The sequence below is a fragment of the Lepidochelys kempii genome, chromosome 13, assembly GCF_965140265.1.
Source record: "Lepidochelys kempii isolate rLepKem1 chromosome 13, rLepKem1.hap2, whole genome shotgun sequence".
Taxonomy (NCBI): Eukaryota; Metazoa; Chordata; order Testudines; family Cheloniidae; genus Lepidochelys; species Lepidochelys kempii.
The window spans coordinates 2,131,341-2,144,263 of NC_133268.1; the positions used below are offsets into that span (position 1 = coordinate 2,131,341).

At 47.9% G+C, this 12,923-nt stretch overlaps 1 protein-coding gene across 4 annotated transcripts in view; it reads right to left on the reverse strand.

Annotated features, from left to right (window-relative positions):
* Positions 1 to 749: 749 nt before the first annotated feature.
* The window catches only part of HCK (HCK proto-oncogene, Src family tyrosine kinase), a 31,676-nt gene continuing 19,502 nt past the window's right edge, over positions 750 to 12,923 (reverse strand). For all 4 annotated transcript variants that reach the window (XM_073308868.1, XM_073308867.1, XM_073308865.1 and 1 more), the window contains 7 exons: positions 12,201 to 12,350; positions 11,213 to 11,365; positions 10,412 to 10,594; positions 9,692 to 9,768; positions 4,227 to 4,380; positions 3,747 to 3,878; positions 750 to 2,600 (listed from right to left, as the gene is read on the reverse strand). In XM_073308868.1, the coding sequence (XP_073164969.1) occupies positions 2,398 to 2,600; positions 3,747 to 3,878; positions 4,227 to 4,380; positions 9,692 to 9,768; positions 10,412 to 10,594; positions 11,213 to 11,365; positions 12,201 to 12,350 (1,052 nt within the window). In that variant the 3' untranslated portion in view covers positions 750 to 2,397. The remainder of the gene's footprint in view (positions 2,601 to 3,746; positions 3,879 to 4,226; positions 4,381 to 9,691; positions 9,769 to 10,411; positions 10,595 to 11,212; positions 11,366 to 12,200; positions 12,351 to 12,923) is intronic.

The following is a 12,923-nucleotide window of genomic DNA, read 5'->3' on the forward strand; positions in this document are numbered from 1 at the left end:
AGTCCCCTAATCATTTTTGTTGCCCTCCACTGGACGTTTTCCAATTTTTTCACATCTTTCTTGTAGTGTAGGGCCCAAAACTGGACACAGTACTCCAGATGAGGCCTCATCAATGTCGAATAGAGGGGAACAATCACGTCCCTCGATCTGCTGGCAATGCCCCTACTTATACATCCCAAAATGCCACTGGCCTTCTTGGCAACAAGGGCACACTGTTGACTCATATCCAGCTTCTGGTCCACTGTAACCCCTAGGTCCTTTTCTGCACAACTGCTGCCTAGCCATTCGGTCCCTAGTCTGTAGCGGTGCATGGGATTCTTCCGTCCTAAGTGCAGGACTCTGCACTTGTCCTTGTTGAACCTCATCAGATTTCTTTTGGCCTAATCCTTTAATTTGTCTATGTACCTCTGTATCCTATCCCTACCCTCCAGCGTATCTACCTCTCCTCCCAGTTTAGTGTCGTCTGCAAACTTGCTGAGGGTGCAATCCACACCATCCTCCAGATCATTTATGAAGATATTGAACAAAACCGGCCCCAGGACCGACCCTTGGGGCACTCCACTTGATACCAGCTGCCAACTAGACATGGAGCCATTGATCACTACCCGTTGAGCCCGACAATCTAGTCAGCTTTCTATCCACCTTATAGTCCATTCATTCAGCCCATACTACTTTAACTTGCTGGCTAGAATACTGTGGGAGACCGTGTCAAAAGCTTTGCTAAAGTCAAGGAATAACATGTCCACTACTTTCCCATCATCCACAGAACCAGTTATCTCGTCATAGAAGGCAATTAGATTAGTCAGGCATGACTTGCCCTTGGTGAATCCATGCTGACTGTTCCTGATCACTTTCCTCTCCTCTAAGTGCTTCAGAATTGATTCCTTGAGGACCTGCTCCACATATACAATGTTAAAAGAAAGCCACAAACAATGCAAAATGTTTTAATAATTATTGACTGAAAATCAAAGCTGAGATAGAAGCACATCCTCCACTGTCTCTCTCCTGTTAAGGGGAAAGTCACCTAACTATCTCAAAAATTCATTAGGAAAAAGAGAGACTTAAACATGTCAAAAATCTTTATCCTCACTCCTGCCACCCCTTCCACTCCCCCCCCCCCACCATAATCTATCTTTAAATACTAAAAACCTGAAATAAGTGTGCAAGAAATGCAGGGTTCCTTCATAGAAATGCAAGTTATTAAACTGCAAATTGTGCTATCCTCCCCTGCCCAGAGAAACAAATTGGATGGAATCACTGAAGTTAACTACTTTCTCTTCAGATTTCCAGTGCCACCTACTCTACATTGTAAAATGCATGAGAATATATCAGTCCTGAGCATCGTGTTCCTAACATGTTTTTTAGGAAACACGCCTGTAATTCTCAGACAATCAGAAAGGTGCCACTATAAAACCTGCAGAAACAGCTCAAGAAAAGAGTTGAAAAATCAAAATTCTGCTGTTGTTATGCCAGAGCAACTGGGGGTGGGGGGTGGGGAGGGGAAATCAGGCCAATGTCTGTTATTTATAAACTACCATATATGTGCAAGGCATTTTACGTGTCTTGTAAAAAGATGAGGTTCCTGCTCCAAGGAGCTCAATATCTAGTTTAGTTAATGCACTTGCCAATAGTTCACCCACAAGAAGATGCAGATCAGATCCATGCAGGAAACCATCACAAAAGAGAAATGGGTTTGAAAGAGGCTTTACATGGCACCTTTCATCCAGAGATCCTAAAGCCTTTTACAAATCACTTTACAAGCGACCACTTCTAGGGTGAAATCCAGCAGCTGTTTAACAGTACACAACTCCAACACATGACTGTGATGAGGAGTGAAAACTATATTCATTTGAAACTGCATGGGGAGATTTTAGTCAGAATGTAGTTATTCATAATGTAATTTGCTCTGTTATCCTATCTGCATAAAGCAAACAAGCATCATGGGATCTTTAGAGAGTCAAGCCCACAGTTTTCTCTCTCATTGGAAAGATGGCACCTTCTACATCACAGTCCCTTCTTGAACTATGCTAGGGAAATAGTTCTATATGGATTTAAAGGGAATGGAGCCATCTGCTGAAGACTTTCTGCAGCAATGGACTTTCCATAGCAGTCTCACACCTAAATACTAACAAGGGCTAACAGTGTTTAGCTTATCCAGGGAGTTCACAGCCCAAGGAGGCTGAAATGTAATGCTACTGCATTCTGCCTCTCAACTTCAATCAAGTCAGTGTCAGGAAATCTTTGGTATCTAAGAAGAGGCTGATGGAAGTGGGCAATATGTATAAAGGAATACTAAGGGAGGGATGGGACAGGAGAAGAACAGACTGGGTGTGTATATTACAGGTACTATAGTATGCACAGTTATGGATATTCATTGCTGTCCCTGGATTTTCTACATTAAGGCTGATGCTGGTACTGGCTCTCTGTTGCAGTAAAGAAATCCTCCAGAACACTCTGTGTGTACTCAAAGGTAGGACGATCTTCTGGTTTGGTCTTCCAGCATCTCATCATTATGTCATACAGCTCTTCTGGGCAGTTTTCTGTGCGCGGCATTCGGTATCCACGCTCCAGGGCACGGATCACTTCTGGGTTAGACATCCCTATAACACAACAATAGACAGGAGGGAAACCGAGTATTAAAACAGGTGTTTTCATTTTGATTTTTAACAATCCCTTTAGGAAGTGTGATCCCCAGACACAGGGACAGGAAGAAAACACAGGAAGAGGGGGTGGGGATAAGCCCCTATACCACTACCTGGGAAAGGTACAGCAATCAGAGACAATGACATTCAAAGCAGTATTAACATAATCATTTTTTATCCCAATAAGAGAGATCAATTATGAAGTCCAGTTCTGCGTAACACTCCAAAAATAAATACCATACTCTTCATTTAATAGGCAGCAAGTTTAAAAACAAACAAAAGGTAATTATTTCTTAATACAACACACAGTCAACTTTTGGAACTTGTTGCCAGGGGATGCTGTGAAAGCCAAAACTATAACAGGGTTCAAAAAAGAACCAGATAAGTTCATGAAGGACAGGTCCATCCATGGTGTCCCTAGCCTCCGTTTGCCAGAAGCTGAGAATGGGCAACAGGGGATGGATCACTTGAGGATCACATGTTCTGTTCATTCCCTCTGAAGCACCTGGCGTTGGCCCTGAATTTCAAAGGTGCTGACCATCCACAGTCAGTGGTGCTAAGCATCTCTGAAATCAAGCCGTGTTTCAAGCTGGGTGCCCAGAAGTGGAATCACCTAAGTTTAGTGGACACCTTTGAAACTACAGACCTTAATTTCATGGCCCTTTCTCAGTCTCTAAAACTGGGGCTGCTGCTTTGGGCTCTGTGCACTTTGATGTCTGCCAATTTCAACTGGAGTGTATTTTTAGGCTATAAACAGTGAGTAATCAAGGTTAAATTAAGAGCACCAGCTGGGTTTCAATCTTTCACACCATCCAGTCTGGGCTGGTACCTGCCCAAACAGCAAACGTGGATGAATGAATAATACATGTTGGTCAGAGATGTGACCACACCATGCCCAGGGTACTCTGCCTTTTACTTCTTGTTCCAAGGCTTTGTCACCTGGAACTCTGTGCTCATGACCCTGTCTTCAGATGCTGCTCCCCAGCTTTTGTGGTTCAAAGTTCTCAAGGCACCCTTCCTTCCCTGATACCGTTCTAACTTCAGCTAGAAGTAGATTATATGGACAAGCCAAGAATAGCATATGGAGACATTTCAACTTCCTACCTGGGTATGGGGTCCGCCCATAGGTAACTATCTCCATCAGGAGGATTCCAAAGGACCAGACGTCTGATTTTATAGTGAAAGATCCAAAATTGATGGCTTCTGGTGAAGTCCATTTAATGGGAAACTTGGCACCTGGCAAATAGATCAAAATTGTCAGGTGTAACTCACATGCCAAGCAGTCAGAAGTGAGGCACATAGCAAGATAAGTAACTAACAGAAGGATGTATGGAGATGCAAGTTAAGTAGCCTCCATGTTACATTAACCTATGTGGTAACTTCTTCCACATGTCCTCGACATGCAAATTACGCCAACTCAGACTCCCGTGTACATGGGTAGGTAGGTGTAAGAAGGCCTAAGGGAGTCTAAGTTACACCATCTTACACATCACCTCTGAATTTGGCCGTCCATGTGCATTTTGTCATGCCTATTAGGTTATGCAAGCAGCATTTGTGCATGGCATCCACAGCAGCTCTCTCTACCTTCCCGGGCCGTGTACTCGTTATCCTCAATGATTCTGGCCAGTCCAAAATCTGCAATCTTGCACACCAGGGTGGCTGACACCAGGATATTGGCAGCTCTCAAGTCCCTGTGGATGTAGTTTCTCTGCTCAATGAAAGCCATTCCTTCCGCAACCTTTAGAAAGGGGAGAAAGTGTTTGTGAGCCACAGAAACAGACCTTATCCATGGGCACCATGAAAGACATTAGCTGATCATTAACAAGCACCTGGAAATCAAGGACTAGAACAATGAGTGCGCAGTGAATCCTCTCTCTCTGGGAAGAACTGCGGTGACAGACTAAATCCCTGTCCCCTAAGGAAAGGGTTGTTCATTGAGCTTCAAGACAGGGGATCAATGAAGGCAAAGACCAGGATTCTGGGTGGCATTCAGCCCTCTGCACAGGGTCAACATGAGGCTTATGCACCACTTACACGCATTGTGGGGAGATGGCAGAGGACAGTAGCTGATGAATTGAAGTATCAGAACCAGACTTTGCAAATTTCCATGAACTGGAAGCTGGGATATAACCTGTTCACCAACCGTCATGCACATGGACTCACACAAACATCCATGAATTTGCCAGCACTCACACACGAGCTAGTGCGCACATCATCATAACCCAAATCTGCTGCCACAGGCCCTCAACTCTACTATCAAGACCTGTGGGACTATACTAGGCTCATGTCTGCTTTTAAGCTGCCTCAGCGATAATCTTTTTCCAAATCTCACTATAACTGCACACGTGGAACCATCTCTGCTGACCCCCCCCGCCCCAGTACATGAAGAAGAATGTAAGTGAGAACATATACAGATCTCCCATTAGCATGGAGAAACTCCATAGAACTGAGAGCAACTTTCCCAGAGCCTAAACATATATGAGCACAGTTCTCCCTCAGACATCTCTCCCATGGAGTTCAGTGGATGTGGTGCCCGAGATGTCTAACTGGAGAGTGGGAATTTTAAATTCAGACTTGCCCATAGTAGCACTGAATATTACATCTAAATAACAGGTTTCAGAGGAACAGTCTTTGAGAGCGTGAGGCACAAGCTGTCAGCATAGTCTGTGTGGTATGTAGATTGTAATGGATTATAACACTCCCTTGTTATCTGACCATGCTCATATGGGGAGAGCCCAGTAGATGGCACTCGCCTCAAACAACACAGAACGCTCATCAAGAGGCACTCAGACAGAGCAATGGGAGCAGGCGGCTACAGAGAATGGGACACTAGGAATAGACTATGGAGCTGGAAAGGAAAGAATCCATGGGGATGAAGTATGCATACTGCACTTGCTTACCCCTGTGGAGAATCTGGCCCATAGAATTTGGGGGCCTAAACTTTCAAATACTTGCACCTGTGCTGTCTATGCAAAAAACAAGTGCCACAGACACAAGAGGTAATTTCACACTCAGGAACCTGTTTGCACCCACAGTTACTCATTCTGAATGTGCAAACGTGCTGCTCACCCAGCTGCCCAGGAGCTATTTGCATGTATTGCTGCCTGTCTCTGGGAAAGCTGGAGGAAATACTAAAGGTTATTACATTAAATACATTTAATACATTAAAGGTTCTAGCTAGGCCCCTTGTGAAGGCTCTGAGAGCCAGGAAAATGACGTGCACAAGTGCATATCTAATTTGCATAGGCATTTACCTGAGGCAGCGTGCTCTAGTACAGAGGTTCTCAAACTGTGGTCCGCAGACCACCAGTGGTCCGCAAGCTCCATTCAGGTGGTCCACGGATAGTTCCCTCTAAGGTGCGCGCCTGGGCGGCCACACACGAGAGCATAAAGGGCCACCCACCTAATTAGTGGAGCCGCACAGGCGTGGCTCCACTAATTGGGTGCCTGGACCCTGGAGAAGACACATGTAAGGTGAGGTAGTGGCCTTCGGAGTAGGTGGGAGGGGGCAGTGGTATGAGAAGAGGGAGTGGGGGGAATTTGGGATGTGCAGGGTGGTGGTCAGAGAAAGAAGTGACTTTCCCCAGCTCCAGGGCTGCGGCTTCCAGGGACACGGTCCTCCTTCCCAGCCTCCGCTCTGTGGCGGGGGAGAGACCCCCCTCCTTCCCAGCCCCAGCTCGGGGGCTGCCATGGCGGGGGAGAGAGGGCACATCCATCACATTAGAAAGGTAAGACTACGGATATTAAAATATGAGTTGTGTGCTTTTATTTGTAGAACAACATTTTTTTAATTATTATGACTTTTTTTATATAACGCTTTTATCCAAAGCGCTTTCCAATAGTTAGCTAACAGTACAAACAACATTTGGAAAGATCATTGAGTGGTCCACCGAGACCCTCAGCTATTTTCAAGTGGTCCGCAAAAAGAAAAGTTTGAGAATCACTGCGCTAGTCCTAGTGGATAGGGACTGAACTAGGAGACCTGGGTTCTATTCCCAGCTTTGCCATCAGCTTGGGCATGACTTTATGCAAGCTATGTCATATCTCTGCCCCTCCCACCTTTAGCTTGTCATTTCGAGGGTAATCTCTCCAGGTCTCAGACACAGTCCAAAAGCCCTGGTCTGCACTAGAAAATTAGGTCTGTTTAACTAAGTCAGTCAAGGGTGTGAAAAATCCCCTGCCCAGTGTAGTTATGCTGACCTAAGTCCCTCTATAGACAGTACTAGGTCGATGGAAGAATTCCTCCATCGACCAATCTACTATCACCTCTCAGGGAGGTGGAGTCCCTATACTAACTAGAGAATCCTTCCGTCAGTATAGTTAGTGTCTACGCTGAAGTGTTACAGCAGAGCAGCTGTGTCACTGTATCATCTGAAGTGCAGACAAGTCCTTACCAGGGGCGAGTCTGCACTTCAGAGACTTTGCTGATACAGCTATACCAGCATAGCTGCACGGCAGAACTTCCTTGCGTAGACACAGTGCATGCTGACAGAAGGTGGTTTTTCTTCCAGCATAACACCACCACCTCCCTGAAGCACATTAGCTATGCTGAGAGAAACACTCTTCTGTCAGCATAGCTGCGTTTACACGGGGGTTTTACTGACAGCTATGCTGGAGAAGGGGTGCGGCTTTTTAACACGCCTGACTGACATAGCTATGCTGGCAAAATTTAGTAGTGTAAACCTGGCCTGTGTATATGTACTGTGCCCACGACCCTGGGACCGTTACCTTGGCTGGCGCTTCTAGCTGCTATTGAAAGAGAAATAATAATACATTTGGATACACAATCAGTTCACTTCACACTCAGATTAGATGCACAACTGCACATCCAACTTCTCTGAAGATCTGGTACTGAAAATGTTATTTCAAAAGCTATTTTCAGGGAGCACTCTGAACTCCTGTGAAATCTTTTACTTTCCTTAGGCTTATTGTCAACCCACTTTCCCCTCTGCTAGGAAACTACTTTTAGACATGGCTTCTGCTAACACACTTGTGCCAGGCAGGGTGTATGGAGCAAATGTTCATTATGCCCCCTTCCAGGAGCCTTGCCCAAGACTACACTAGTCTCATGTTTAAAATGGTTTCCCAACATGGGGTAAAGTGGAAAACAGTTGGAGCCTTGGGGAGCTGGAGAAAGTGCCTGGTGGTTCAAAGCATGAATTTTTGACTGAGTAAAGAATGCCCTGACTGGAAAGCTGCATGGCCCTGCCTGAGTACTGTGGTGTCTGGCAGAAAGGTGTCAGAGATGGAGCCACCAGGTGGCCTGTGGCTTGTAAACCAGATCACCAATACACAGAGTTATTTCTGCTGCTCCTCTTTGAGTTACACACCTGGCAATTAGCTGACTTCGGCCATAATTGTTGTATCCTGGAGACAGGAGAGAGCAAGTCTGGGTGACCAGAAATAAAATGAAAACTTTCTCCCCCGTCCCGCTCTCCTGCTGGTAATAGCTCATCTTAAGTGATCGCTCTCCTTACAGTGTGTATGATAACACTCATTTTTTTCATGTTCTGTGTGTATAAAAACATCTGCACTGCATTTTTCACTTTTATGCATCCGATGAAGTGAGCTGTAGCTCACGAAAGCTTATGCTCAAATTGGTTAGTCTCTAAGGTGCCACTAGTCCTTTTCTTTTTCCCCATCTAGACTCCCACAAAGAAAAGTCACCAGAATCTGTAGTAAATTCTGTGGCCACTAGAGCATAAAACCAAGGGCCTTAATAGACACATTTCAGAGTAGCAGCCGTGTTAGTCTGTATCTGCAAAAAGAAAAGGAGGACTAATTTGTTAGTCTCTAAGGTGCCACAAGTCCTCCTCCTTTTTTTTTTTAATAGACACAGACACCTCCAGATCATGACATGAGAAAAGCTGGGACTGGTTCCCTGCCAGATAGCTGACCAACCGGATCCTTTACAACACTAACCAGCTGCACAGTCCCCAGACCTCTAACTGCCACTGCCAAATTCTCTAGTTAAGGGTTTAATCATCAGAGAACAAACTATTTCCCCTTCAGCCACCACCACACACCTGCTTCTCCTAAGCGTCGCACAGCTGTACTGTGGGGCCCAGGGACAGTTGTGAACAAGTGGCCAGTTGTTCCAGAGAGCAGAGTGAGAACACCAACGCATCAGAGACGGCGCAGGGAAAGGAAACTCACTGGATTATTTCCATGTTTCCTCTCCCAAAGCAGAAAAAGCACCAGGTCCTCCCCAACACCTGCACGTTTTTCTGGGGCGTACGAGGCCTATTTGCATATTCAAATCAGGCTGACAACTCTCCATTGTTAGATCCTGAAGAGTTGGATTCTTCACAGAACCTAGCTGGTCTCTACCCCCTCCCTCATCATCAGCTTTTACCAGGAAGGAACATCCCAGGCAGGGGTTTGCTCACAGCAGGTAACGACCTACAGGCCAAATATTTCTCCTGATCGTTTCAGCTTTTGAATCTAACACTCTTCCTTCCAGTAACACAATTTGGCCTTTTATGCCTCCCAATCGCTTCCCAAACACTCAGCTGTTCCAACTCACACCCCCGATGGAGGTAAGGAAGTATTGCTCTTTGCCTTTTAAAGACAGGGAAACTCAGCTAGACAGGCAGCCTGGCCCTCATCTCACTTACACTTCAGTACTTTACACTGCCCTCAGCAAGAGAAGAGGCAGGCCTCGAGTTCAGGGACTTTCTCAAGGTCACACTGAGTTAAGTGGCACTCCAGGGTTCTTGGTACTCAGTCCCATGCTCAGTACTCTAGACCACATTGCCTTTGAGGTCAAGGGCCCTTCTGCTCTGTAACTACCCCAGTCTGCAGTCTGGCCTCTTCAGCTCACACAGGGCTCACAAACATGCCAAGAGACCAGTTGTTTTGACCCCAAAAGGTCAATTGCTGCAGGAACTTGAGGCCTTAGCACAAAGACCTTCAGCTCAAGCTGGCCTGGCTTCTCTCTCACCACTGGCCACTGAGCACAACTCCATTCCTCCTCCGTGGCTCATGCCCAAAGTAGGAGCAGAAGTTTCTCTGGCCCCCCTTATGCCCTCACTGTGCTCTTTCCTCACCTGGGCAGAGAAATCAATCAGCTTCGGGAGAGGCTGCTTGTTGCCTTCATCGCTTTTCAGGAAATCCAGCAAACTGCCTGCAAAGGGCATGACAGGAAAGTGGTCAGGGCCTGGCCAGCATGTTCTGTCCGTCGCCAAGCCCCTGGGTCATGGCCTGCAAACTTAGCGCACTGCCCACGTCTGCTCAGGGAAACGCAGAGGGGAAACTACAGAACCAGCCTCCCAGGAGCGATTTCTCAATCCTGCACATCCTCAGTGCTGCAGCCAGAAGGATTCAGGCAGAAGATGGGACATCTCATGCTCTGATCCGCGAGATGTGTCTCCTGCCTCCTTTCTGCATGCCCGTGGAGTGGGGTTAGTCTGGGGGGAGGAGGAGCGCTAGCTCGACTCCATGGGTTTCTCATGCTTCTTGCCTTTTTCTTTGTTCTCTTCCTGTCATTTCCCATGCACCTTCCCTCTTTCCTGGCAACAACTGTTATCACATACTTCCAGCCATGAACCGTATTCTGGCCAACTGCACGTGGGCAATGCACTCCTCCCAGACTGAGGGACAGCATGTGTGGAGGGGTACGGGCAAACCGTGTCTGCCTGGAGCTGCCAAGGAGCATACCTCGCCTACCCCCAGGAGGGCCCTGAACAGTGTTACCACCTGGTATTAGTGTACTCGGGGCTCCACCTCTCCCTCTGCCCCAGAGGCAGGTCAGCTGGGGGGGAAGTTACCTTTCTCCATGAATTCAGTGATGATGTAGATAGGCTCTTCCTTGGTCACCACCGCGTGCAGCTTCACCAGCTTGTCATGCTGCAGGCTCTTCATTAGGTTTGCTTCTGCCAGGAAAGCTTCCACTGACATGCTCCCTGGCTTCATGGTCTTCACCGCTACTTTGGTGTGTTTGTTGTAGGTGGCTGGAAGGGATAAGAGGACACTAGGATGCTTCAAGGCCATTCCCAACCAGCCTGGGGCTGCTGACATCACTAGCTGCTTTGAGAGCAAAACTGTACAGGGCTTCCTCTCTTCCAGTGGCCATGGCCCTGTCCCACTCTGCAGTCACAGATCAGGCCTGTTCTAGTTACAGCTCAGGAACCTGATGCACGTGCTAGCACCCCTGAGGCTGCTCATCTCTCTTCCTCCGCCCAAAGTGACTCAACCCCTCTCAATTTGCACCGAGGCTTCTCTGCCCTGGGAGATCATTCGATTTCACAGGCACGACCCTGGTTTGTATGGACACAATTGCTACATGAAGGCTGGTGGCTAGACATATCCTTCAGTGCTCTTCCACCTGCACCTGGCCCAGCCCTGAGAGGCAAATCATAGGAGAAAGAAAAGCAAAATTTGGTTTCATATATCCAATTATTCAAATCCTCCCTTCTCTGCAGCTGGAGAGATCAGTTATTTACCTGCCTCCTTCCAGTGGCCTCCCTTTCTCATTGCCTACTATATCCCTCACCTCTTGCCTTCAGAGCCCCTTCATCATTACCTCTTCTGTCTTCCCTTTCCCCTTGACCCCCAATCCTTGCTCTTACCCATCCAGACTTCTCCAAATTGCCCAGCTCCCAGCTTCTTCTCCAGCTTCAGGGATTCCCGGGGGATTTCCCAGGCATCTTTCTCCCAGGGTTTCTGTGGCTTTGGCGCAGCACAGGGGAAAGTGAGCTTCTGGCACAACCCATCACTTTGGTCTGAAAAAAGAGGAACAAGATCTACCAATCAGGATCAGTCTTTTCTGCCAGGCAGGATGAGACCGGGCTACAAAGCTCTGTGCCAGCGTTTCAGCAGGCGAGCGGCTCCTCTCAGGCTAGTAATAGCATAAGGGCCAGTGTAGATGCAGGGGTTTTCACCACACGCAGAATTTCACGACTCACATAGCAGCCGGCCACATAAATAATGCCATTCAGTCCAGCCCTAAGGACTGGTTTTGCTTTAATGGGATAAACGTTCATCCGTATGGCATGTGACCTCCAGTGTGAAGTCCCCCCTATGCACTAAGTAGGAATAGGTCAGGAAGCTTCCCCACAGTGCCCGGCATCCTGGGATTTTGGAGTCCGGGGAGCACAAGCCACTTCTGGAGTGTGGGGAAGTTTCCGACGGTGCCGCTCTCCAAGCCTCTGCTCCTGTGTGCAGATTGCTAGGTATGGGGGTAGTTTGGGGATGTGGACGCCTGCTGCTAAGAACTGGACTACAGCCAGCAAACTTATGTCCTAGAGCATCCAACCGGCTGTCAAGCATGAACAATTTGCAGGCACCAATGACCAGGGCTGGATTCAAAGCAGTAACCTAGAGGTAGAAGAATCCATAACTGATAGACGGCCCCTAAAACGAAGGAAAGAAACCAGGAACGGAGCCCTGACGGGCAGAGAGAGGGAAAGAGGTAGCAGGAGCGAGGAGATGCTGCAGAGAGACAAGGCTCCAGGGAAGCCGCCCACCCATGGCGATAGCAAGGCAGCCCGGGGGCAGCAGCGTGTATGAGCAGCACTTTCTCTGTGAAGGACCCAGCACGGGTGACATAGGACTCACTCTGATAGTGGCTGACCAGATCCTGGAGCGTGGCAAAGCTGTTCCGAGGGGAGATGTAGAAGCCACCGCTGTCCAACGTCCGGATCTTATAGTGCTTCACTGTGTCTCCATTTTGGGAATCAAAGTCTCTCACAGACAAGGAGTAGCTCCCTGATTCAAGAGACAGACATGCAAATGGAGACTCCAGGGGTACTGGCAGGCCCTGTTGAAAGTGGGTAGCTACAGGCTCCTTGTTCTGTAGTGCTTCCACACTTGCACAGGTTACCCCCGTAATGCCAGCCTGAGCTCCCCTCCACGACACCACTGCCTCCTAGTGTGGACTGCCCATGCCACAGCGACCTCCTCACCATGCAACCCAGCTCATTGCTGCCAAGGGCAGCTAGTTCAACAGCCTGCAGCAATGCCCAAGGGAAAGTAGCTCTGCTAACCGCTCCTCCCTTCTCCCCTAAGTGCCCACATCCCTTTGTCTGTTGTAGGGATTTCCAGAAGCATGGCGGTGGGATTTCTAGGCTGACACTCAACCCCCTACACAAGGAAGAGTTTGCAATGGGCTTGTTTATTGAAGCACTGAGCTGAGAAGCGGATAAACTCCGCCCTCCCCGATCATCCGTTCCTCCTAACCTCAAGGGGCGTGTCAAATGGGGTCATTTCCTGCAAGCCTACCTCTCCCACATGGATTAGGTTATTTTGCAACATTGTGGGTGACAGCGATACGTTAGCAGA